The 27,897-nt window shown below is 38.2% G+C and overlaps 1 protein-coding gene across 3 annotated transcripts; it reads right to left on the reverse strand.

Annotated features, from left to right (window-relative positions):
* Positions 1 to 1,608: 1,608 nt before the first annotated feature.
* PCMT1 (protein-L-isoaspartate (D-aspartate) O-methyltransferase) lies at positions 1,609 to 27,540 on the reverse strand. 3 transcript variants are annotated; one of them, XM_054393841.1, is made up of 7 exons: positions 27,279 to 27,540; positions 14,964 to 15,068; positions 13,795 to 13,826; positions 11,840 to 11,944; positions 8,372 to 8,492; positions 3,658 to 3,743; positions 1,609 to 1,820 (listed from the first exon to the last, which is right to left on the reverse strand). In XM_054393841.1, exons 1-7 carry the CDS (start codon positions 27,538 to 27,540, stop codon positions 1,641 to 1,643), a joined length of 891 nt encoding a protein of 296 aa, XP_054249816.1. In that variant the 3' UTR covers positions 1,609 to 1,640. The 3 variants fall into 3 exon arrangements, with proteins under 3 accessions (XP_054249816.1, XP_054249832.1, XP_054249824.1); XM_054393857.1 differs by lacking the exon at positions 14,964 to 15,068 and having other exon boundaries at positions 27,279 to 27,375; XM_054393849.1 differs by lacking the exon at positions 11,840 to 11,944 and having other exon boundaries at positions 27,279 to 27,375.
* Positions 27,541 to 27,897: the final 357 nt, after the last annotated feature.

Genomic DNA, 27,897 nt, shown 5'->3' on the forward strand with positions numbered 1-27,897 from the left:
ATTAAAAACAGTAACTGAAACCAAGAAGTATTCCATAAAGGACCAGAAACTGCTAAGAAAATCTGGGGAAAAGAACCTGAAATAATGACTGAAGAAGGCTCAGGTTCTTCCTGAGCTAGCAGAGAACACAGAAAACAAAACTGCACAGAGGAGATGCAAAGGCCTTAGAATTCTAGTTCTTAATACAGCACTTTCATTAGCAGCGAAAGGATAACCACTATCATTCCAGAAACTCTTCATATACATACTGTTTACTGAACACACATTGCTGCTACAAAAAAACCCTCTCAACTGCTACTATAATCAGATCAGGTGGAAATGTGGAAGTGTCTAGAAAACCTCTCTGGAAAAGGAAAGTCTCTTTTCTGGAGTAAGCAGAGTATGGACTCCAAATTCAAATAAAGTCCACCACAAAGCAAGGCTACCGAAGCCTTACAAGAGGCAGGAAACCCCCGAGTACCAAGCTGAGGGAATATGGGCAATACTTGAGGACAAAGTACTAATTTGTATAACAAATACATAACATCTGAACAACAAGGCGGCTTCACAAGCTTCAAACTCTGCAGTAACTCATTAGCTATGGCTATACAGTAAGCTAAGAAACACTAAAGTGAGGTTTGAAGTAAGCAGCAGTAAACTGCTATATTTGTGTTTTTTATGGAAGTTTTCACAGCTTAATGTCTACATATTCCTATATCCTGATTACAAGCTACGCTCCAGAAGATCAAGGGGAAAACAGAAACACCTAAAGTTAGAAGTTATAAAGCTCAAGAGTTGTTTTCAGAACTTGGTACACATCTATGCACTTCATCAACACAGATAATACTTTCACAAGCATTTTCTGCCAGGAAGCAAAACTGCAGCTTTGTTCATTTGCGTACTAATGCCTAGCATGGTTTAAGCTGACAGCTGTGTTATGTCTACATTACTGGCCATTCATTCAGCAAATTGGAAGGTGTATCACCTCTATCTAGAAAGGCCTTTAGAGTTTGCTGTGTTGGCAAACACAAATATGTTCACATCAGAGACAGATGACGGATTTTGAATAACATGTCCAAGAATTTTTCTGTGTGTTACTGAACTACTTTATGGAACAACAGATTACCTTCTCCACTTGCTGCTACTTTGGCTTTCAGGAAAAAGTGCTCACAAGGTTATCTCTATTTTCCACAGAGGACTTCGCAAAGATTTTTTTCCATTTGTGACATTTTTGAAAAATAAATAACGAACATCCATTTATCGCTAACTTACAGGACAAAACAATATTTATTCTTCACTAGTATTTTACACTTTACCCTAATGACTGGGCATGTTAGTTACAACAAATTCATTGGAAAGGAAGTTTAAATTCAGAAAATGCTGTGTTCAAAACAACAAATAAGAAACTTCAACCACAGACTAAAGAAAATGTCTGAAAAAGACAAAGTGCAACTCATGCAATATTTTTCTGTTGCCTTTAAATTAATTCAAACTCAGCATAACCTTCTTAGGTGATGTAGTAATGCAGAGTGAGTCATTTTTCATAGTATGGAAGGGCAGGAAGCAATGACAGCAGCAAAGACAGGCCTTGCAATCTATCTGCTTAAAATTCACACCCTTTCACCTTGTGTGTGTGTGGAAGAAGTAAGTGGAACAGAAAATCACTTCCACCTGGACCATTGCTTCTCTTTATCTGTTAAAGGCACATATATCACTCCCATCAGAGGCTTCATTTTGACACTGCCATCTTCTAGTTTGTCATATTGTTCAAGCATCTGGTTTCCCCCTGCAGGGCCAACTGGTAATATCAATCTTCCGCCAGGTTTTAACTGATCTATAAGCTAGAACACAACACAAAAATTAGAATGTAACCAGCCACTTGGAGAAGCTGGATCCAAAGTTTGTTACATTAGATTAATAGCTTTGCCACAATTTATCTATCTACTATTACACAGTAGGTAACAACTTGAGTATGAAAAAAAAAAAAACAATGCACTGAAAATGAGAGTATCACAACATGGTATTACAGAAACATTCACCATAATTTCATACAATTCCAAAAGAAGGAATCAGTAAAATAGTAATTGGATTAATTGGGTTGTTTGCAGGTTTTGTTTCTATATAAGAGGGTAAAAATAGGTAAATCATTAATTATTTTTACAGTACATTAAATCTTTTTAAACTGCTAGTTTGAACTGTTAGATATTTATTGTGAATCAGTACAGGCCCATTGTCTACCATTTTTCAGGTAACTGATCTCCTCCTCAGCCCTCAGAATAAGATTTGAGATTTGTGACTTTAAAAAAAAAAAGTCTTCCTAGAATGATCTTAAGTTGTCAATATGCTTACTGCCCAACAGCTCCTCTTTCATTCTGTGAACGGAAAAACATTTTATGAAACTAGTCTGAAAATACGTAAGATAAGTGACAAGTAAAAGTAAGTGAAAGAAATGCTAGTATGTTTGCTTTACTTTCATAATAAAAGGATTACAAGGAATGACTCAAAGACCTAGGGCTGTGAAGAGAAAGCTGAGAGGGGACTTTGTCAATGTCTACAAGTATCTTAAGGGTGGCTGTCAGGAGGATGAAGCCAGTCTCTTTTCAGTGATACGCAGTGTAAGGACAAGGGGAAACAGACGTAAACTCAATCACAGAAAACTCCATCTCAACATGAGAAAACATTTTTTTTTTATTGTGATGGTGATGGAGTGCTGGAGCAGGCTGCCCAGAGATTGTGGAGTCTCCTTCTCTAGAGATCTTCAAAACCTGCCTGGACGCATTCCTGTGTGACCTGCCCTAAGTGGGCCTGCTTTGCAGAGGGGTCAGACTCAATGATGTCTGAGATTCCCTTCCAACCCCTAGCATTTTATAATTCTATGATTCTAATCACAGTAGCCTCAAGGAAAATTCAGTACTTCCCAGATGCCATGCAAAAAGATAATAAAATCTTAATCCCTATTACTAACAGAAGTTATAATTAAGAACTGTTTCATTCACTAATAAGCTTTAAATTCCCTTTTAAATTCTCATCTCTCAGCACTTTGCTAGGACCCTCCCCACACACATCCACTCCAAAATAAAACAAACAAAAAAATAAAACAACAGCCAAAGTCTGGAAATGTCTAACCTGTCTATAGCACCTCAGATCTCCAGTTCCTCACTATCCCTCATTAAAATTCAAATAAAAAAAACCAAACAAACAAAAACCCCAAACCCCACAACACCAATCTTAACTAGTATCTAGCATTTCAAAATCATATATTCCTATTCACTCAGAAAACTACAAACACATGGCCTTGTCTGTACTTCCAGCTGAGCATATTACTTTTCCAGCTGGGAAACAAATACTTAAAATTTTGTAATTCAGTGTTTGACAAAACCAAATTAATTTATTAAATAAAATGCTCCAGTTCACTGTTGCAATAGAGGATTGTGTACAAAGTAATTTTAAAACATATTCATTTAGAGGAGAGTTATTAGAACACATAGCTTTTGCAAACCTACCAGAAGCCCAATTATAACAGAAACAAAAAACCCCACACCATACAGTAATACCACACTGCCCAGAGATACTCCCAGCAGTACAAGTCTATCAAGTACGTTACATCGATATGTATGTAGAAATGCTCTTTACAGCTAAGAAATTACTGAATCACACACAGGAAACATAAAGGCTTACTGCTTGGGGCACAACTGGTGCTGCTGCTCCTACATGAATGGCATCATAGGGAGCTTCTTCTGCATATCCCATTCTTCCATCTCCCACTGCAAGAAAACACTTTTTTAAAAAACGTTTTCAAAAGGAGTGGAGAAACAGCTGTAGGCAGATAAAAAGCTATGCTCAGATTTCAACTAATATTCTGGTAAGCAGAAATAACATGAAGAAGTCAATTTTAAAATATTAACACAATTGTAAAATGGAAGCAACAAAACACCCTTGTACATACATACAGACACTTATCAAAAATACGAAATGCTGCTGAAGCACCTGAAATTAAAAAGCACGGATTTATTACTAAAATTCTTGAAGACATATGGTCCACTCAAAAGAGGTAGTTAAGTATTTATGTGCCCTACCATTCCAATGCAAGTGCTTTTTCCTCTCACTTGCCCTCTTTAAACATACACTTTGCTTTGCCTTGCTTTCATGCACACCATTTCTAAATATAATGCAAATCATATGACTAAAGCATTAAACCTCGGAAGCACATAGCAGAAGACTCCAAAGGTGAGGAAAAGACAAAGCAAGTATCCACATGAACTACACCCCTCTAACCACTACTGGTTGGAATGAAAATCCACACTCATACTCATATACAAATGCAGTACCACACTAATTCCCATGTGTCCCCCTTTGCCAGCAGGTTGGTCTCCCTACTCTTCCTGCAGACAACTGCTGGACTAACATGGATAGCCACCTGAGACCTGTGGCTAAAGCTCCAGGTGGCTCCTTGGAAAATGTCAGGAGTAATTATGCTACTCAGAGGGCTACCAATGCAGCTTCAGCTTTGGTGGAGACCTCATGGAAAAGCTTGAATGGGAAAGGCTGAATGAATCAAAAGAAATGCTAAGGCCCTGCCAGAGGCTGAAAATTTGTCAACTTTTTGCCTTCCAACAAGTCACAAGGCAGAAAAAATACATGGTGGCCATAGCAGGTCACCTGGACAGTAACACCTTTAGATATCCAAGAGTATACAGGAAGATTTGGACATCTCCTTGAAACAATTAAAACTGCAGAGTTTGTAATCTTTCATACTAGGTCCTGAAACAAGACCCTGCAAGGACCTTCTATACCCCAAGCATAAGTGCTCTAAGAGAGCACATTTTTTCAGTAGCTGAGACTTATTTCTTCTCATCATGAATTCTGACCAGTACAAGCTCCAACCAAGGGCCACAAGCAGAAGCTGCCAAGCAAGAATTACCAATACTTCAAGAGAATTCATGTCTATTGATTACCAACTCCACTAAGTCAGCTTTTACTACTATTGCCAGTAATGGAAGTTCCAATATTTCCAGGGCTTAATCTACCTGCCTATACCAAAGTGGGTTCTGTTGGAACAACCATTTCAATGTGGTCAGGTACATCATTTATATTTGCTTGTACCTCAGTAGCACTGTAATGCTCTTCTAAAGAGGAAGTAGTGATGTGTTACTGTATCAAGCCGCTCTTCCATCAGAGAAGGCAATGGAGAAAGACTTCTTCAGTGCTCTGAATGATCTTAGTTACACTGGGAGACAGACCCTCATTCCCCAAGATGTAGCAGCAGGCATTAGAAGCAGCGATCTCCAGTACTGCTGGCAAAATATTGCCAAGCTGAAGAAACAGCTGTGAAAGAAACTAAGTTGTCTTCTGAAGAAGAATGCATGTAACCTGAGACTAAAACGCACCCTGTGCACTGTACAGGGAAACCTGAATGTGACTTCTGCATGTCTTATCACTTCACTTATCACTGACGGTGGTAAAAAGAACCCAAAACATCTAAACTATTTGCTCATTGAATCAATAATCTGAACTAAAGCTACCATTTTCAGAATCAGCACACACTGACAAAAAAAAAAAAAAAGTCTCAACATGCTCCTGTATACATACCAAGCATAGCATTGCTCTTCCCTTTTAAACCTACAAAAACTGCCATGGCTACAGCAGTCAGGTATATATCTACCCACAATGGGAACAAGCTTTTAGATACTCAGAACATTAAAAAAAAAAAGAAAAAAGTTAAGTTGGCATTCATATATTCAGTGAGACAAATTATTATCCAATGCCTAATGGGAAACAGCAACTCAAATTTTGTGCTTTTAATTGCATATTGAGTAACCTATCCTACTCAGATCTCTAGTTACATGCAGCTTGTTAACAAAGTAATCACAGTGGTGAGTGGCAATGAGGGGAGAAGCAGTGTTAGGATTTTCTGATATTAAAAGGGTTTGTAGTTCATTTTTGAACCTAGGCCTGATCTGCTGATCGTGGTACTGAAGCCTTCAGTGTCTCTATGCAGACCGGTTTCATACAGAGTTGTAGCGTGAGCACAGAAACAGAATAAAAATTACTTCACTGTGGAGAGAATACCCTCATCCCCTCTGGCTATGTCTGCATCAGCAAATACTGCAGTACAATAGAAGCAAATGTGTACAGCAGAACAGTTTTTGCTGAGAACTTTATGTCCATGCAGCATATGCATTTCAGAATGATCACTCTGATCCAGTTCTAGTCTTATTGGCTCTATACCCATCAACATATCCTCTATACCCATTAACATATCAAACATATTTCATTGTTTCTCACGTGAGTCAGTGTGGTAAGTGGAAACAATTGAGTGATTCACCTCAAAAAATACCACACTGATTTTAGGAAAAATCCCAAAATAAATCACACACACCAAAAAAAAAAAAAAAAAGGCAAAAATTCCCACAAATGCATATAGACACACCTAAACATTCCTATTGCCAAGATCTCAGTGCAGTTCCGCTACTGAGACATCCCAAAATAACACTGATGCTTTTGAAATGCAGTTATGGCACATCCGAGGTGTGACAGAGCAACAGAGAATGTTTGAAGCAAGCACACTTATGAAAAGCAAGCAACTAACATTCCCAGTCTTAATTCATACAGGTCCCATCAACAATTAGCCCAGGGTTTTGAGGGTTTTTTTTTTTTTGCATGTTGGGGAGGGGAGTGTTTGTTGGGAATTTTTGTTTTGTTTTTAAAAAAAACCCACCAGCTCTGTCTGGATTCTAACTCCACATTAAAGAGTTCCCAGGAATCCAATTCCAGCACATTTGAAACACTCTTTTTTTATCCCACTTAACTCACAGAAGTGCTACTTGTCCAGCTGTACTTTTTAAAAATACACCTCACAACAAATCTATTCAAAACCCTCTTAGTCATCCTGCTGCACAAACATAATATAGATGGATGATGTCTACTTAGAATTCTAAACTCCCAAGAGCAGTTTGTTTCATGCATAACTAGAAGCATAAATCCAAACTGCTCTTGTACAGCAGCAATGGCAATTATCTTCCGTTCCCCCTCTCCAGCCTCAACAGTCTCAGCAGAATTTCTTTTCCAAGAAAGTTTAAGGTGTAAGTATTCTCAGTGAGGGACACTGCATTTTATACACATGTACAAGCATATGTGTTCAGTGCTCTAGTTAAAGAAGATTTGGAAATTCCTTCATTTACTAAAAAAATTCCAAGAATCAAAATGGTAATCAAGGTAAAAGCCAAACATTGTATTATAATAATGTTTCCAAGTAGTCTTGGTAAGAAGCCTCAAAACAACACAGAACTTTATTTTTCAAAGTGAATAGAATTATAATGAAGCAAACACTTTCCTCCTGCCAGCTATGCTTCTAAAAAAACTAAAAAAAAAAAAAAAAAGTAAATAGCACTTTTAAAAAAATATTAAAGACAATTCACTGTCCTTTTATACTCTTAGCATTATTTCCTCTCAGTAACTCTGATTAAGTATTATGCTATCAATTAATCACCTCCCTATCATACAAATACTGTTAAATTTAAGATTAAGTGAAACACACTTTGATGATGCATACTGCTAATCTAATGCTTTTTCCACTTGAGTCTGTGCAGCTTTTTCAATTACTGTATCAGAAGTATGAATCACAGAATTAACCAGGTTGGAAAAGACCTTCGAGATCATCTCGTCCAACCTATCACCCACACCATCTAATCAACTAAACCATGGCACTAAGTGCCTCATCCAGACTTATTTTAAACACTTCCAGGGACGGTGACTTCATCCTGGGCATCCCGTTCCAATGGCCAATCACTCTTTCTGAGAAGAATTTCTTCTTAACATCCAGCCTAAACCATCCCTGGCACAGCCTGGGACTGTGTCTTCTTGTTCTGTCACTGGTTGCCTGGAAGAAGAGACCAACCCCCACCTGGCTACAGCCTCCCTTCAGGCAGTTGTAGACAGCAATAAGGTCTCCCCTGAGCCTCCTCTTCTCCAGGCTAAACAACCCCAGATCCCTCAGCCACTCCTCATAGGGCTTGTTAAAACTTTGTTAAAATACTCAAATTTAGATGACAGTACATTTTTTCAACAAAAGTTGTGAATTCAAACCAAATTTTAAATAGCAAATTTAACATGACAAACCTGCAGCATGTAAAGTACTTTCACATAAAATGTTTCCCTATCTAGCTTTTGTGATAGAATGATTACACATTCTTAAGAATATTCTCAAAACTGTGTGAAGATGATATTTTTCAGAGGTCTAAAGGTGACTCAGATTTTAAAACTTTCATTTGTCTCTTCTTTCTTTGGTTAACTTCTTAAATTAGAATTTTTAATTGCATCCAATTCCAGTCATTTTCAACCAGGCTAGAAAGAATATCAGTTTAATTAGTAAGTATATCAGTCTGATGCTCACCAATCAGTTTCACTCTTCCTGAAGACAGCAATGTGGGATCATCTTTTTTGACATTATTTATTGAGTCATCTACTAGTTCTTTGATATGATCAATTCCTACAACTTGTCCTTTGGGACCAACCTGGAATAAAAATATACAGTTGAATAATTTCTGCTAGTTTGATTTTATAGAATGAGTATTTCTATCTCCTGAGCCCATATCTCTAAAATGAAATCAGAAACAATAAAGTGATAGTATATGTTCCCAATGCTACTGAAATTACTTCTTGGAATGACACGACGTGACTGCTAGAAGCAACTGGCAATTGAAGTTTGTCAATACAGGATTACAAATGCTTGTTAAAGTCATCCTTTTTGAGGTATGACTCAGTTAACTTACACTATTAGTGGAGACTTCTCTGAATTTTTAGAAGATAAATTTGATCATGAGTGTTTACATTACCTGCAACAGAAAGTAACAACTTCAAGGACAAAGATTAGAACTAATCTCCTTCTATGCTGAATAAACCTACTTAAAGATTAAGGTTTTCCTAGAGAAGACCTTACTTCAAGGAAAATAGTAAATCATGCATTTTATTCTAGATTATCTCAAGAGTCTTACTCTTTCAGAAGCAAATGCAGCAGTTAAGTGAGGAATAAATTGCCTTCCACCAACCCTTGCATTCATGAATCTACTTTCACATTCACAGCTTTCTTCCAGAGGAAGAGCAGAAATTTTGAGAGCTCATAACTCACAGAAGATCAATGAATTCTGAGAGGAGAAAGGTCTACTAAGAACAACTTCTCTATTACAGATATTTCTTCTAGAATTGTGTCTTTATTCCAGAAAAAATATTCCAGTTTTGGAGAATGGGGAAAAAGCATCCAAATCTTAAAATGTGGACATTTTTAACAGGATCCAGTTCAAAAACCCACAAAGGCAGAGTATGTCCTAGCAGTCCATGTTGTCAAACAGCTTTGTCCTTGGACACATTTGAATGCATTGATTATGCTTCTGTATCTTACATTTTAATGTAAGACATTTTCATTTTAAGACAAGGAAAATTAACAACTGGTTATCAATATCACGGAGAATTTTTTCTGTCTTTATTATGGGAAAGTCCTATGTTAAAAAACATCCAAAGAGCAGTGTTATTTTTTCTTTTTCAAGGGGAAGACCACCAACCTAGCCTTTGTAGCAGGGCAAGACACATGGCAAATTTTCACTATGACAACTGTAGGTTGCTATCTGGAGGAACACCTATCAATCAGCTGTAACAGAGGCTAGCAAAGGATTCAGTGTAGTTCAACAAAGGTTAATGCAACAGAAATGAAAATTTAGTAAAATAGTCACAGCATGAAATAGCCTGATCTAAAGTAAGAGAGCCTCCTGCTGCATGTCTCTGTCCATTATGCTAGTTCCTCAATTACCTCTGTCTCTTGTCCTGAAACTTTGAAGCGTGTGCAATCAAGACAATAGCAAAACGGCACAATTTTTGCGATCTCCATGGTGTTTGGAATAAAAATATATCTCACTCTTTTTATAATTCCAGTACTTGCAGAATGAAGTAAGTGAAATTAATTTAATTTGCCAGCAACCTTTAAAAGCAAACAAACTTAAGTTTTGTAAACTCTAAGTTTATCACAGCAGTTTAACACGAGAAACCAAACAAAAACCTTAAAGATGCTTTACTAGTCTAAGTCAACATAAAACTTTCCCAGAAGTACCACAAATTAAATTATCATCATAGGAGTAAAGATGTTGTGATATCAATGTGCTTGTGTCGCAAATGAGAGCTATTAATTCTAGACCTCAAGTAGACTGAGGAGCAACATCCACATGATGTAGTAAGCACATCCCCAATTGAATTTTGATAGGAAACCACTTTATCATGATTCCCTGTAATACACTTCTTTCAAGATTTTGATACTTAAAAGAGTTAAAAAGAGTTAAAAAGAGCTGTACAGAGAGTCAGAGCAGTACTTACTGTCTTATATATGTCCATTAAAATGGATGAAACAAGATCCATATTGCACAGTAGTAATGCATCAAACTGAACAAAAGCATTTACCCTGTATTTCACAAAACACGTTTGTAAGGCATTCCCCACAGCATACCACCAAGGAGGATTCAGAAGAGGAATGTGACATTCATATGGCAATAAAAATATAGTGTGATTAAATTCATCAAAACTGGAAAGAGGTTTCCTTTTTGTAGTAATTGTGATTTCTCTGCAGATGTTTTCAGTTTTTCTTATGTAGCTGTTTCAACAGAAAAAATTGCATAACCACAACTTAGCACGTCTTAACAAAATGTAGTGAGAAATGCACAAAACTGACAGAAGTTTCAGAACCTGTAGGACTAGAGCTCTCATGCATGCCATCAGCACTTGATCACTGACTACACAGTTACACTAAAAATAATAGGTAGAAAGTTGAACAAGTGACTTCTAAGATCTCCTTTAAACTGCAGTTTAGTTATTTCAACTATGATTATTTATTTTTAATTTTGCAGATAGCATTTCAAAAAAATTAAATACTTTTTCTACTGTATTGACTAGTCCTAAACATTCTTATCTAATTCCTAACATAGGAAACTAGAAGTGATCACAGACTCCACAGATCAGTCCATGAAAACAGAAAAGTAAGTAGAAAAATAACCACGTGAGAATTCATCATATAAATCATCACATTCCAAATGAACTTCTCAGAAATACAAAAAAAAAGGAAAAAAGGTCATTGGCATTTTAGTGAAGGTCTTTTGCTTGTTACAAAGAAACTACAAATTCTGGAATGGAAAAGGAAGAACTGGCACTATTCCACAACATAAGTAAGTCTCACAGTACTGTAGTTTACAACCATCAGAAAACTATTTTTTGCATCTTTTTCTTCCTAATGTAAGATAGGGTGGAACTGCAGAGAATTCCTTATAAACGGGTTAAACAACCTCCAAGAGGTTGCTACGCACAGAAGGATATAAATTAAAAGGGTATAAATTAATATCTAAGTGACAAAAGATTAACTGGATACTTATAGCGATGCTCACGCAATATAGTAACAAGAAAGAAGTTAAATTCAAAGACAATTTACATACACACAATATATTTTCATGTGGAAACCGGATTCCTTCAGGTCTCACTAAGCTCTCACCAGAGCTGGAAGACACAACAATTTATCACAATGAGAACATTCATAGCCACACAGGATAATGTAAAAATCGGGCTGGACAAGACAAACACCTTCTTCCTTTAAGCTATAATGCAACCACTAAAATGTAATCAAGAAAAAATACTTCCCTCTAGGAAGTTCCTTCATCATCACATGATTTACTGGACCCTTTCCTCTAATACCAGCTAGGGTGAGAAATGGGTGCTAATGATAACCAGGAGAGCAGTAGGAAGGTTGCTTTTCACACCCCCCTCCTAACTTTAGTTGAGAGCTATGCTGCAGTTCAAGCAGTTCTGATGCTCAAGTGATTAAGTATCTCACCATTCGCGAAAAACACGCTGTAAGGATTCCACTTCCAGATCCTACATCAAGTGCTTTGGCTCCTTCATGTAACTGATCAGACAGAAGTTCAAGAGCATATGCATGCTGAGAAAAGAACACAGAGACAGAAAATTTCAAAATATTTTAAGTGTCTGGTTTACCCACTATATGTTCAGGAATACACTGAGGATTCATCTAAAACATTTCAGAATTCTTTTCTATTACAAAAAAACAGCAGGGGTTTAACTACAAATATAATATATGTATAATATATGATATAATCATTGTTACTTCATTGATTTGAACAAATTGTGTGTGGTTTAGTTTTTTTCCTTTCAGTATAGATATAAACTTATCTAATCATTCAAGATTCTAGCACACACTCAATTTACACATAGTTATTGAGAGAGACATCATAAATCAATTTAATCCTTTTCAGGACTGGCAGCTCTTACTGTTCGAGCAGTATAGGACCCATAAAGAATTCAGTTGATTATGATGCCATGCACATTGAACAAGCTGGGGCAGAGGTAAAGTAGGAAGACAGCAGCTCTGGAGGATCAATGAAAGCAGCTATTAAAACTACCTCCTGTACTACCTGCACACTTGCAGAATCAAAGAGCAGTAAAGAGAAGCTGTCTTTTACAAAGGCAGATAGACAGGCATATATATTAAACGTAGTGGTCTACTGACACACTGACCAAATTTTGCTTTCCTGTGTGGTGGACCAGTACATAAACTAAGCTTAGGTCACATACTAAAAAAATCAATTTGTTCTTTAATGTTGCAGACATAGCCATTACGGCACTCCTACAGCTTAGTTCATCACACAAGGAAAATATAAATAATTACAATATTTATGGTTAACATTTGCTTAGACAATGCATTTTCCTTTTGCTCTAAGACTTCATATGCTACTAGTCCTAAGCATGGGATAATTAAAAATTACTTAATTGAGTAAAAATTTTGAAAAAAATATTAATATATATTTTTCCCCTAGCTATAATACTTATTTCTCTGATTTTCCTTGAATAAAATGGCTAACATTTCCATATAAAATTCTTTTTTTTTTTTTCAGACTGGTAAGTTAATTCTAACCCAACTAGGCGGTTTTTAGTCAAGAGAAGCAGATTTTTACTATGTTTTGGCATTTTCCAAACATTGAAAGAACAAAACATATGCATCTATTCATCCTTCATCTCACACAAAGAAACACAGAAAAATTATGTTTGTATTACATCTATGTACAGAAATCCTCTCTTAACACTGTCATGAATAACCTAGCCTCAAATCACTTGGCAAAAAACTTGCATTTCAGTATACTGAGATGCATATATATATATATATATATACACACACACACACATAGAGAGAGAGATATATAGGTATGTTGGGGGTTTTTGTTTGTTTGGGTTGTTGGCTGACTGTGTTTGAGTTTTTTTTCCCTGTCCAAAGAATTAAAGGCATTACAGCTGTAATCACTGTAAACACAGATATCACTGTTATCCATTCCTGAATTTTTGTATTTTTAGAAACTATAGAGTAAGAGTAATTCAGGTTGGAAAGGATCTCTGGAAATTGTGGTCTAACCCTCTTTCACAATAGGGGCAATTTAAATTAGGCTGCCAAGAGCTCTGTCTAGTCAGTTTCTTTGTGTATGAAAGAACAGAATTTTCACAATCTGCAAAACCTGTTCTAGTGCTTTTCTACACTCTGTGCACCCTTTTCTTCATTCTAGAAACAAATCACAATTTCAGGAGCTGCCTTTTTTTTTTGTGCACTACACCACATCTTTTCACTGGGCATGTCCAAGAAAAGCCTGGCTTAATCTTCTGTTCACAACAGCACCAGGGCAATCAACTGTTGATCAAATTTGCTAGAATAAGCATTTTATTTCAGAAGCATTTTCATGTGTATAAAATCACCTATACTCATCATGTAAGTTTAAAGCCTACCATATGTGGAGCACTGATTGTTGCTTGGAAACCTGCAAAACAAGAGAAAGAACGAACACACTGAACATTGTGCAGATAACCTTATAAACTGTATTACCCTGACTGCAAATGCAATACCTTCATTGTCACCTTCATTTAGGGCACTACAGCAGCCCCCAATACATACACACACACCCTGCAAAGGTTGTGCTAGTATTCCAGAGTGAGCTAAGGTACTTTATCTGAAAGCTATGCCATGCCAATTTGGGGGTGGGGGGAGAGGTTTCTATATTGAATTCAGAAGAGTAATGTACCACAGAATAACATAATGCTTTTTTCACTAAGTCCCTATGCAAAAACCTAATTGTTGGTTTGATGTGGTGGAGAACAAAAAACTTCTGGAGGTGATAACCTCATCTGTTTTCTAAACAGCACAAACCCATGAGAAAACACAGAGGAACAGCCATCTATAATTGTTTCTGTGAAGATATATAAGCTTTTTGAGTATATATGCATCTTGAAAAATTTTTCAATTTTCATATACAACCAATAAAATCCCAATACAATTCATAATTCTCACCATCCACCATTAAGTATTCAAGAATTTTCCTATACAAATAGTAAAAATCCTATTACACTTCATTGTTCTCATCATCCACAATTAATGAAAAAAAAAATTAGTATATTTGCATAATTGATTCTCCTGCCTTGGAAAGATAAAACTGGGCTCTGGATGGGAAACAATTGTCCTAAACAATTGACCTTTCAGCAGATCTTCCTATGTAAAGACTATTTTCATACTTAAAAAAAGAAATCTCATCTAAAGGTTCAAGAAACTCCACAATAACTTCAGCTGAATCATTTCTGTAAAGAGACTGTTTCTGACAAATTGGATACAAATTATTTTTAAGTGTTTAAAAATTAGCTGCACCACCACAAATTGCTGTGGTTTAAAAAAAAAAAAGTACATATTTACACACTAATATTGACTAAAGAACATCTTCCTACTTGCTATATCCAAGTATGCCAACTGCATTCCATAACACTTAATTAAAAGGTAGCAAATAAACTAATGAAGCACAGACAAGCCTTCAAATTGAAAAACATAAAAATTATGTTCACATTCTTAACATATATAAATTAGAACAAATCTCAATCATTTTTACAAGATTGTAATATTTCTTTCTTACCTATAGACTGTGGAGAATCCATATAAGGGTTGTATTTTGCATAGTGGCAACGGTCTGTAGCCAGCATTACTTCAAATACCTTGTCTGATTTGATTATTCCATTTTCTATAAATAAACAAATAAATAAAATCAAATATGTTGTTTCTCTTCTGCAATGCATGAGTATGTGAATTATATTAATATATTCCTAATACTCGTAATCATGCTACCTTATCCTCCCTGACACTCTAACCTTCAGCATACTAGAATGTAAGCTGCAGTCCATAAATCAAACATCACTTAAGCCAGTGAACTTTCAAGAAGACTTTCCCAGCAGTTACAGATGGGACAGTAGGGACCATTTGCAAAGATCTATCCTCTAAAAAAAATCCCAGCTTCACGTACACCTTCGATATTTCTGAAAACACAGTCAAGCAAAAAAATGATACTACTCTACACGTCAAACAAGATATACTTGATATTTCTAAAAAGATAGGTAATTATTGAAAAATATACTATTGAAAAAATATACAAAAGGGGGGTAGAAATGTCAAGCTGCAGCATCTTTCCTCACCATTTTATTTTCAAGATCTGTTTCTCCTTTGTGTTGCAAAAGAAAAAAAATAACCTTTTGTACAGAAACTCCTAGAGAATCAGAATTCTTATGCTGGGCAGAATGAGGCCAAAAAGTTTTAATATAAACCACTTTGAATCTTTGTTCACTTTTCAAAATAAAATGTAAATGCACAGGCATGTAAAACATCAGAAGCACTGTCCAGTGCAGCCATTTTATTGCAATTTTATTGAAGTTCTTTTCATGTTGATAATTCTTTTTTTAAAGTTCTGAAGAGACATTTGAGTAACAAAATACTTTAGAAAGCAAATGGAAGAAATTAATCACTTCCATTAAAAGACAGTATAAACTACAAATGAAATTTCAAATGTGGTTGATTCATTGAACTACTTACTTTAAACAAGGAAGATTTATTTGGAAAATTATATTTAAAAGGAGAAAACAAGATAATTTGAGTACTTCTAAAACCTATCACAAAACGCAGTTAAATAAAAAGACTAACTGAGTCACACCAGTGATTTTTAAAGTACTACCAATACTTAGGCACCTGTGCTAAGGCCTGGACTAACTTCTGCTGACTTCCTTGACTGTTTATAGTGTGCTCCCAACTGCATTTACCAGTCATAGGACTTCCTGTTGTTTCTTTTCTATTGTGGGGGGGTCGGGGTTTTTTTGTTTGTTTTGTTCCTACCTACCCCTTTTTGTCTTCTTACCTACTACCTATGTCCAGAATTCAGTTATGCTATAAAAGAGAAGACTGAATTCAGAGAACAAAGTAAACCTCTGAAACATTTTGCTTTTTGGTCTGAAGACATAGTATCAAATAGAACTGCAAAAGGAATATACTACAAAATTATTAAGGAAAAGAACAACTCTTAAAAAAAATATTCTTTAGAATTATTTCTAAAATACTCTTTTTTCTAGACTTATTCTAGTACATATGCCCTTCAGAGAGTACACACATTACACTTATCCTGTACTTTGACTTCATTCAGAACTTCAAACTCCACCTCTAGATAAACTCTTCATTTCAATGAAAGTCTTTTAATCCGAGACAGCAGGCATTTGTAGCACTTCCTAAATTTACTTACTGAGCAAAACTGTACCCCAGAAGAAAACAAACAAATCAATCCATTAACATACTGGTACTGACAAACTAAGGTAAAAAAACAAACCAACCAAACAAAACCCCCCAAACCAACCAAACAAATTTATTTCCCCTGACCACTTCAAATTCATTGCATATCAGTTCTGTGAATAAGGTAGAGGGAAAAAAATAAAAATTAATATTAGATTCTCATTAGGTATCACCAAGAAATTCGTATCTCTAGAATAAATGTACTTCAGAAAAGAGAGGCGGGAGAATAAGCAAAGATTACTATAACAGCACTGAAGGGATCAAGATTTGGGGAGTAGAAGGGAGATCAAAAAGCAGCAGCTGAGAAGTACTCAAGAAACAGCTACACTAGCAATTTAGTCCTTGAAGTTGTGTATTGTACAGATAGATGCATACATCTAGAAGCTATAGGTAGCCATTTTCTCTTTCCTTTTGTGTCTTGGGGGAAAACAAAAAATGCAGAGAATACACAGATCAAGCTTCCAGCTGGAAAAAGCAACTTCAGGGCCCTGTAAAGCTGAGAACCTCCTCTAGTTTTCAGAACTTCCTCTAGTTTTCCCTCTATACAGCTGTAACAGCAGACTTCTTCCAAACTTCTTTCACACCTTCCATGATCCACTTTTGCCTTTTTACAAAGCTCCATGCCTGACAATTCTCTCATCCACTCCCATCATCCTTCTACTTAAAAAAGTATCAGTAAGTAAGTTCTAGTCAGCCTCCATTCTATTACTTTACTTATAAATTTTATCCATTCTTCTCCCAATCTGTTTAACCAAAGTATACTTTTGAATTTTTTTTTTTAATCAACATTCTTTATCAGAGACTGTGGATGTCTATGCAAAACTGTCATGGTTTAGAGCAAGACAGATTACTTTTATACCTCTTCCAAAAGGGGCAAAAGAAAAATCACTCACACAAAGGATTAGATAGTATTGAAAAGTTTAAATGGAAATGCTATTTACAACTACATACAACAGTACAAAGCATAGCAAAGTATATAAGATACACTAAAACCAATAGTCTGAGCCTGATACACAAGCTCATTAAGCCAAAGCTTCACACAAACCTCCCTCTAAACCAGGCTAACAAACCCAAGCCTTCATGCCCCCCCTCTACCCTCCATACCACACCATTGTGACGCAGCACAAAATTTGGCTGGGCATCTCCAGCCCCCAATTAGGCAGCTCCAGGCCCAACTGGCAGCATTGCCAAGGCTAACACCAGGCCTCCCTTCCCCGCCAAGAGAGATAAGAGCATGGGCATCCTTCCCAGGAGGAGAGAGGGAGGAAAAAGGGAATAAAATGGACGTTGCAGCCAGTTTATAGGGATGCAGGACTCACGGGTATGAAATACATCTTCTGGTCCACCTCCTGGACACTGGCCCCTCTGGAGTTCTCTAAGTTTTTGGTCCTTAAAGGCAACCACAGCCTCAAACCGCCACAAAAACAAAGCACAGAACTTCATTTCAGCCAAAGTACATATGACTTTATCAAGTGTGATGCTTACACCAACAAGCAAGTGACCAATAAAAACTGAAAACAGTAGCTATAATATTCTACAAATACTGAACATTCAAGATGCTCTCATTCAGCAAACACCAGGTTTGCTGAACTGGTTTTGGTTAGTGTCATCTTCTTCTTCAGCAACAATGAAGTTAAGCAAGTTACCCATACTCAGAGTCCCCAGTAGGAGAATCCAGATCTTGTGTCTCAATCATGCACTTCAATAATTGAATAATGCTCCCTTCATAAAAAATATACCCTCTCAGCTAAGAATGTGGAATTACAAAGCATTACACTATCACCCCATAGACTGTCTACTTTCCAAAGTGACAACAAATTATTTTAGGTAGGAGATAAGAAAAGCAATCAAGCCCCAAACGTTAAAGTCAGTATTGACTTTGGAGTATTTTTTTTTCTATTGATAACAAAAATACTTTTTCTTAGTCTCATGGCTGAATATAGAGAAACACAACAACTGCAAGGTACCAAACTCCAATTAAAGTCCTTTCCTTCCTGCAGTAGGATGACCAACTGACAGGATCTCAATTCTGTCTGGAACAAACCTCTATCACATTCCTAATTAAGTTCAGAAAACAAGTAAATCCCCTAAGAAAAAGAGCCAATAATAAAAGTTTATATTTCAAAGATGACATTCTGATTTCATGCCATCTCTAAATGTCAAAAAAAAAAAAAAGTACAATAATCAGTAATTTATTAATAAATGCCAATTACCCTTTCCAATGATAACATGCACAGAAGACTCAAGGAGATTGAATTGAAGATCAATAATCAATACTGCAAGTAATTTGAATATGAAATTATGAAGTGTTTACAAGCAAAAGTTAATACAAAACCACACCAACTTCAACTTAAAATCAAAAGTAAACTCTGTTTATTAGAGTGATATCAACAAAACTCCTAAGCTGCAAAGGCCTGAAACTGAAAAATAAGCATTAAGACTGAAGTGAGCACAGCCTGCAGAGTTCAAGTTTTCTGTGCAGAGACTGCAGCAATGATAACTTGACATAATTGGAGCATGGTTTGAAAACTCTCCCTCATCTGCTTCTTTTCTACAAATAACACCATGAAAACAGGAAAGGAGTCCACAGTGCAGTCTTTGGATTTGAAGGTGGAAATATACCATTGTTGAATGTAACCTGGGAAACTGGGCTGTCAGAGAGCAAGGAAAAAAAGAGCTTAAGTCTGAAAAGTCTCCATGGATTCGCACAAGAACCTAACTTTTTATTTAGCAAATGCATTACTGAAGTGCTTATTTGTCAAAGAACTGCCTACACCACTGATGGTATCCTGACCGTTGATCAAACAAGTTTCCAACAAAACTGTAAAATACTAGCAGTCAACATTTACAGCAATACTAGCTTCCAGATTGGAAAAAAGATGTCTCATTGCACTGTGATAATATCCATCACATAAGCTTACTATACAAACTATAAACAGCTACTCAAACATCTCCTGTTGCTGGCTTTACATAAATAAAATGCTCATGCATTTACTGTGGGACTATTTCAGCACTCGCATAGTTCAGTTTCTCTCCAGATTACTTTCCCCATTACAACAGCAGAGTGCTTGACTTATTAAGACGACTTTTCACCTAAACAGTGATATTTTTAAATCATACAGAGATCTTAAGGCACAGTGCATACACATACAGCTTGATTAGATCAAAATTACTCAAGCAACAACTAAGTTTCCAAACATCTCTGACACATGCAAAAGAACTAGCAACTTTGAAGAGTAAAGTCTGAATAAGAAGTTATGGATTAGCATATAAAGATCCAATAAAGAACACTGCCCCCAAAATGTACGAAGCTCTTTGTTCAAAACAAAGCAAAACTAGGTGTTTGCAAACAATGGGTTTTTAACTGCTCATACATGCAAGCCTCTTGTGCTTTCATGATAATTTAAGAGTATCTGGCCCAACCATTCAGCTGCATGTCTGTTATCACTATGACTTGGATCCACAATAATACATTATTCAAACAGAATGTCACATACAGTTAACTGAAAATAATCACCTGAGAGTCTCTTATTCACATATGTGAGAACAGAAAGACCGAGGAAAGTAAGGTCAATCAGAAGTAGTCTTAGAGTCCAGAAACTAAACACAAACATCAAACCCCATGAAAATCCCAAGAGGTAAAATAAATTAAAAAAACAAAACAAAAACAAACACACAAAACTCCCTATTTAATTAGCATCTAAATTCTATTCAAAACACACAGAGGTAAAAGCCACAGAGAAACCAAAAGCTAAGTTCAACACAACTAGTATACAGCCTCAAGATTTGGTTGAATAGGAATTTACATTCCAAAATTTCAGTTCTATTTCATGGGGGTACTCCTTCCCTATTTAATAACAATCACCTTCAAAATCAACCTGTCCATTTTGGTATAATAGATAAGAGTGCTCTATTCTTTTTCATGGGTGTGAAAGTTTGCAAGATAACTAATTTAGACGTATGTAACCACAGCTTTATTACTCTTTCATACTGTATGTCAATGTTGCAAACGTAGTACTAACCATTTTTTTTTCCTCTGGGAGAAGAGGAAGGCACGCTTGCTCTTTCCTCATAGTCCTACAGTGCATATCTTTATCACAAAAAAAATCATATAAATCTGTATCATCTGCATCTGAGTGAAGAAGCTTTTGGGAGTATATTAAAGAAGAAAGCAACCTTAAGGTTGGGTTCAGCCTGCAATACTAGAACTGCACATTCCAATAAACTTCAACTGTACACAGACAAGGGCATCTTCACCTCCAAGCACATCTTGATCTCTCTACATTTGAGAGGGCTGAACTTCACTCACAAGTCACATGGAATGCCAAAACTGAAGAGCTGAATACAAAGCACCAACAACCATCAGTAGTAACTAAAAACTGTTAAAGAGATTAAGACAAACTTAGATGCATAGGACAGATGGATAAGGTACTCTCCTCACATCAAGACTTACAGCAAGACTATTTCAACAGCTTTAGCAGATCTTTAAAGAAAGGTAGATGCTGAACGTATTACACATTATTGAGCAGATTCCATGCAACAACTTTGCTGATCTGTCTTCAGAAATCCAACGTTGTCAAGACCAGCAGACCAACCCCATGAGCAGCCTATTATTATGAAGGTGGTTTCATTAAATCAGGCAATATTACTATGCAAAAGCTGAGGAAAATCAAAAGATCAGCAAAAAATGATCCCAGCTTTTAGGACAAAATGACACAACGCCATCACACTAGCAGAAATAAGGAAGACTTCCTAAAGTTGTATTTGTTTGACCATGTCTTTTGGATTTAAACTTTGCAAGCCTTTAAAACTATTTTGGGCTCAAGTCCAATGTTGCAGTATTCAAGCTCTCAGAAGTTAATCAGTCCAGGAGAGATGTCATACCAAACATTTACTTGTCTCAAGCTCTGAAAGAACTTACTCTGTTTTGGCAATCATTTCGTAATTTAAATTAAAAACAAACAAACGACAAGTGTTACAATGACACTAACAAACATGACTACATGACTTCAGAGAAACAAACGTTCAGAAGAACATGAACATTCTGTTTTTCTTTCCAAGCTTACTAACTGCTCTTAGTGAGCTCCTGATACTACAAGATGAAAGAAACAGTATCATTAAAAGAAAAGGCTTAGGAGTTACACTGAAGCTAAAACACCACAGATTCCATCTTTTTAACTCCAAAAGCAACTGTAATGACTGGTGAGGAACAAATTTGCAAACTTGTTTCCATGTCACTACAGATTATTAGGCAGCTTCAGCCTGCCAGATAAAACAATAGGATGCTATTAAACTCAGAGATTAACTGAAATAAATATTTATTCAATGAACCATAAGAACTAAATATTTTTACACTAAAATGACTGATTATAAAGTGTTGTTATATAAATAATCATCCAAAAACATGCTCTTTTTTTTGTTTCCCCTGAACGAGGACTTGGGCTTCACTGCACTGAATTCTAGGGTTGTTGTAAAGAAAGAACAGATACGTTTTTAACAATATATTGACACCTTGTCTAACATTCAAGGGGGAGAAAATGCCAGTAACAAAAAACCACTTAAGAACGTAAGCATAATTTACGCACATCTGAAATGTGATTACCCTCAGTGGAGGCTGGGTATGGAAAGCCATGCTGTGGCAAGGACAGATACATAGATTCACAGAATGGTTTGGGTTGGAAGAGACCTTGAACATCATCTAGTTCCAACCCCCTGGCCATGGGCAGGGACACCTTCCACTACACCAGGTTGCTCAAAGCCTTCTCCAACCTGGCCTTGAACACTTCTAAGGAGAGGGCATCCACAGCTTCTCTCGGCAACCTATTCCAATGTCTCACCACCCTCGCTGTAAATTTCGCCTCTACCAGCTTCAGTCCATTCCCTCTCATTCTATCATTATAAGCTCTTGCAGAAAGTTCCTCCGCAATTTTCTTGTAGCCCCCTTCATGTACTGGAATGCCACTCTAAGGCCTCCCTGGCGTGAAGATGCAAGGATCATGGATGGGTCCAAAACAATGGAAGCATCTGAGAACAGTCAGGTAGGGATTAGGGCTTCTTCCCACAAAAGAGTAGTAGGACCATTAGCCCAATTGAAGTGCATCCACACTAACACACATTGGCAACAAACAGGAGGAGCTGGAAGCCGATGTGCACCATCATGAAAATGTAGTGGGATAACTCACACAACTAGAGTGTTGCAATGGATGGCTACAAACCCTTTGGAAGGAGAGGTTGAGGTGATCCTCTGCGTTAGGGCGTGTTACGAATGCCTGGAACTTAATGATAGGGACAATAGAGTTGAGTGCTTGTGGCTAATAAGGAGGAAGGACAGAAAGGCAGATAGTATGGTTAAAGCCTTCCTATTCATGGCCATTCCCAAATAAATTTAGCAAGTCCTTAGCAATCAGAAATCTGAAACAAAGACGTAGATTTACTGTATGTAAGCCTTCACCACAATGAAGCTTGCCAAGACATCATTTTTGAATACTTAGCATCTAAATAATAAAATGCTCGGAGAAGTATCTTTAGTATGTCTGCCAACAGAATTCTGAAAGCCTGACAATACACCAATTTGAAATATCATTCATACTGAAAAATTAGGAATCTGGTCTCAAGTAAGGCACAAAATTATACAGAATTTGTGGTATCTCATAAATTATAGTTGCTAACTTTTGTGACACAAGTTTATTAGATGAAGAAGAGAGCGTAGCAGGAACGAGACCAGAGACGGTTAACAACAGTACGCAACACTGCGGCCACAGTCAAATCACCTTCGCTTGCACCTGGAAACATGGATTCAAAATCATGTATATGTGGTTGCAACACCATTGGCACAGCATGATCAGAGCAATAAATAAAGAAAGATTGTCATACAGCAGCCTACCATACTGATTCAAGGAAAGAAAGGGAGGTGTGATAAAGAAATTTTATTAACTTAGATGGGGATGAAAAGCTGATTTCCAAGATGTTAGCATGCAAAATAACAGGACTTGACAAGGGCTCAAGTATTGAAGGCAGAAGGAGATCAAAATGACCCAATAGTGAGGTAAGAGGCCAATGGGTGACTGAAGATAGAGGAAGGGAAAATGATACAAATTTGGAATCCAAAGATCTTCAACCAAACAAGATAACAGTAAATAAGTCACCAGTTACCCAGTCTTTTCCTGATTTCTCAGCATCCCTATGCAATAGGTTAATAACAAAAATAAACTTCAGTCAGAGTTACATATTTAAACACAGTCAATTATTTCTATGTGTAGCATGACTTCTAATTCTACAATAACCTTCGCATCATTTTCCTAGAAGCATCACCTGCTAGAAATCTTCATTTAATTTTTTTAGGGGGAAAGTCTGCTCAAGTTTGAAGGCACACGTTCAAGTCTTTTCAGTTAGGAAGAAGCAAAGATCGAAATAATTACTCTATAAAGGTGAATTTTTTTTTAATAGCTTCAATGCTGGAAAAATATATATAGAGAGAGTAAAGCATTTTAAAATTAGTAGTTTCAAGAATCACTAGAAAACAAAGCAGATGAACACCTTGTAGAAACAGTACATTCGACAACAGCATTTTTGTTATGAAGAAAAGACTGCCATTTAAACCAATTTATTTTATGTATGTGAGAACTGTACATCTATGATGCCTCAACTTAAGAGTACAAGAATACATTTGCAATGCAACAAATAACTAAAAATCAATACACCAAAACAAGAAGTCATGCAACATTCTTCAAAAACTTGTGGCTAATTATGCACGGAAAAATATGCAGAGTTCCAGCACCCTCTTCATTAGTTCCTCTTTTAAGACATGAAGGCAAAGATAAGGCTTGTAAAGAATATTTGCCTAAATCTGCATGCAAATACATAAAAGCACCTACCACTACTCTAATATCTAATTATCATTATAAAAAAGTTCATTCTATAGTTAAGGCAACAGTAAAGCAAGCAAATGTTAATATGTTTTTATGAAATTAAAGTATTTTATTCAAGAAAATAAAAGCATTAGTAACTGTCAGTATCAACTTACAATAAAGAATAATGCTTATAGTTGTTTTAAATAAAAAGAATATGTATCCCTCAGCAGTTTTCTATTTATGTTTTCATTTGGAAGCAAAAGCAGTTTAAGAAATTCCCATTCTTCTCAGTCCACTTACACACACATAGTTCACTGCTTCTCTAACTATAATCGTAGATCTCGCAGATATTGAGAAGTTTAAACCTTAATGCTTCACAAGCAGAATAATGAGAAAGCAACCCAGACAGGCAGCCTCCCTCACAAGCAGTTCTGTAAGCACAGCTGAGAGAAGACCTGAGGTGTTAAGGGCACCAGCAACCTCTCAACCAGGCTCTGCTGTAGAAGAAAACCTACCATGTCACGACAACGAGCATTACTTCCTAAATTACATATATACACCAAATTATATACACTAAGTTACAAAGTCACACACAGGATAAACACTCCGACAACATCAAATTACCCTCACCTTCCTTGCATTCTTACTTCTATCATAAGACTGATAGAAATTATATGCCATTAATCTGGCTTTAGAGTAAAAAAAAAAAAAAAAATACAGTGAGGGACCTACTACTCAAAAACAATTCTCTAGAACATTTTAGTTTTTCTATAACAAATTATTCTAAGTTTGTTTTAAAAAAATAATTAAGAGAATTATATATTATAGGAAATAGTACTTTCTTCTAAACTCTTTTCAAACTTCAGCAATAAGGCATCACCTTTCTTGGAGAACTCCTATTTCAAAGTTACAGTCTTAATCATCCAGCATCTCCACACTGATAGAGCCCTACATCGCCACAGGAGTCTCACTGATGTTAACACCACAATCTTGCCACAAGACCAAAAGCCTTTATGCCTCCACAACATTTTATTTCCATTCCACTACTTAACACCACTCAAAATGCTTTGGCATACATATGCGAAACACAGAAGGGGAAATTACAGACTCCAATTTCCCAGACTACTATTGATGCATAGTAACTATAATAGGGTTTAGCTTTTTCATTATCATTGCTATTGTAAAGCCCTAAACAGTTTCCATGTGCTGAAAAACAGTCATTGTTTTCTTCAACAAAGAAATCAGTTTTGCCTTCAGGTTCTCAGAGCCATAGACAATTCTGGTAATAATCACTTTCTGGATACATTTCATTTTTACATCAGAAGGTATTCCCCTGCTGTGGAAGGGAACAGACTTTCACTAAAACAGTGTTTCCAGCCCCTGCAGTTGTAAACCAAAACAAAACACACTGCAACTCTCATAACTAGACAAGCTGTTGCCTATGTGTTAAACAGTTTTTACAGCAAAACTGAAAGTCACTTAAACACATACTGCTCTACTGGACGGAAGAGTTCTCAGAAGGGTGGCAAAAAGTGAGGAAAGACCACATAAGCTGACTGGAGATTAAAGCAAAGATGATGATGCTGCTATGTCTTCAAAATAATTATTTGTTTAGCTGCGTTATCTGTGGCATCACTAAGACAGGAGACAACTGCCACAATGCAGGCTCTGACTCTGCATCTTTTTACATCTAGGACATGGACTTGAGGAGAGAATGAGGTAGACCAAGAAAAGAGACACTACAAGCGCACCTAATAAGGCTTAATCCGAGGCTAATATGAAAAACAGAAGCTCTGAATAGAGAGGGGTTTTATCGACCTGTACTCTCAGCCTGGAACACAGGTAAACGAACCCTGCAGACTTCAGGATGTACTGAAGAAGATCAAGGAAGCGCACTTGCCCAACACCTTCCATCTTCAGCACGGGGACAGCACAAACCTTTGGTAAGGACACAAAACGCTAAGTCCGGGGGCAGCAAGAGTCTGCTCGACAGCTCCTCTCCTCTCCCATAGGTCCCAACCCACCGCTTCGAAAGGAGCGACTCGAGGCTGGAGTTAAATGCGAACATTTCGGACCTCACGAGCAGAAATGCTGCCACACGCCCATTTCACCCTGAGAATACAACCTTGGCCTCTTCTCCGCGTGTCCCAAACCCGGGCAGGTGTCACCGCGTTTAGCCCGGGCCTGGAAGACCGAAGGACGGCCGCTGTGCGCCCGTCGACACCACCGCTCCCCTGACCGCCCCACGAGGGGCCTCAGGACGCCGCTGCCCACCGCCCGGAGGGCGTGCTGACCCGGCAGAAAGGACGCCGAGCTCGGCGCGTGGGGAGGATCACAGGCCATCCGGAGCTGCCGCTGCGGCCGAGGACGACAGGGCGGGAACGGAGGGGAGGAGGCGGCGGTCTGGTAACAACCACAGCTACCGCACAGCGATTCCCCTTCGGGACCGCCATCGGCGCAGCCCCTCCCGCCGCATCTCCTCCCGCAACAACAGCCCAGGCCCGCGCTGCGCCAGCGGCCGCCGCCCTCCGCCTAGCTGCGAGACGGCGGAGGCGCTCGCCGTGCCCCTCCCGGGAGGGACCCGTACGGACACTCAGACACACACCCCCCGGCTGGGCGCCGCCTTCGCCTCCTCCCCCCGCCGGCGCCGCTTCTTGACAGTTGGCGGCTGGGCGGGCGCCGCGGGAATGCGAAGTGCGTGTGGCCGGTAACGGACAACCCGCAGCTGAGACGAAAGGGGCCTCGCCCGCCCAGAACCCCAGCCCAGGACTCACTGCGGAGGTTGTGGATGAGCTCGGAGTGGCTGGCGCCTCCCGATTTCCAGGCCATCGCTAGACACACTCGGCGGAGCAGGTACAGAGCCGCCTTCAGCACCGCGACTGCGCACAGCAGCTTCCCCAGGAAGGACACAACCTCCAGCGCCGACACAGGCGCCGCCTCCTCGCCTCCTCCTCCCCTCCCTGCCGCCGCCGCTGCGGCTGCCGCGCGCCCGTCGAGGGGAGGGGCCACGCGCCCACCGCCCCGCGCGCCCGACATGCTCCAGCCGCTGCCGCCGCCGCCGCCTCCGCTCCTCCGGCCCGCGCTGGGCCCCGCGCATGCGCGCCCACCACCCCCGAGCTAGCGCGTGGGGTGATCCCCACGCGGGCGGGGGACTCAGGGGCTAGTCTGCTGCCGCCCGTCAGGGACCGGTCCTCTCCCGTCCCGCCGATGTCTGGAGGCCGCGGGCGGAGAGGTGGGTGATCAGAATGCCGCTCCGCTGCTCCAGGAGCACGCTCGGGGAAACCGGCTTCGAGCCCCACACTCTCGCGGTCTAACTGTGAGCACCCGATAACAACACGAGCGCACTTAACGTTGCAGTGAGCCGCGGCCACTCGCACGGCGCTGGTGCTGCGG

The sequence above is a fragment of the Indicator indicator genome, chromosome 2, assembly GCF_027791375.1.
Source record: "Indicator indicator isolate 239-I01 chromosome 2, UM_Iind_1.1, whole genome shotgun sequence".
Taxonomy (NCBI): domain Eukaryota; kingdom Metazoa; phylum Chordata; class Aves; order Piciformes; family Indicatoridae; genus Indicator; species Indicator indicator.

Excerpts from the sequence above, each read along its gene's own strand:
- PCMT1 (XM_054393841.1), bottom strand. The coding sequence starts at position 27,540 with ATGTCGGGCGCGCGGGGCGGTGGGCGCGTGGCCCCTCCCCTCGACGGG. Across the intron at positions 15,069-27,278 it reads GCTCATCCACAACCTCCGCA|AAAATGGAATAATCAAATCA; the intron begins GTGAGTCCTGGG and ends GTTTATTTATAG. Across the intron at positions 13,827-14,963 it reads GGATTCTCCACAGTCTATAG|GTTTCCAAGCAACAATCAGT; the intron begins GTAAGAAAGAAA and ends CTTGTTTTGCAG.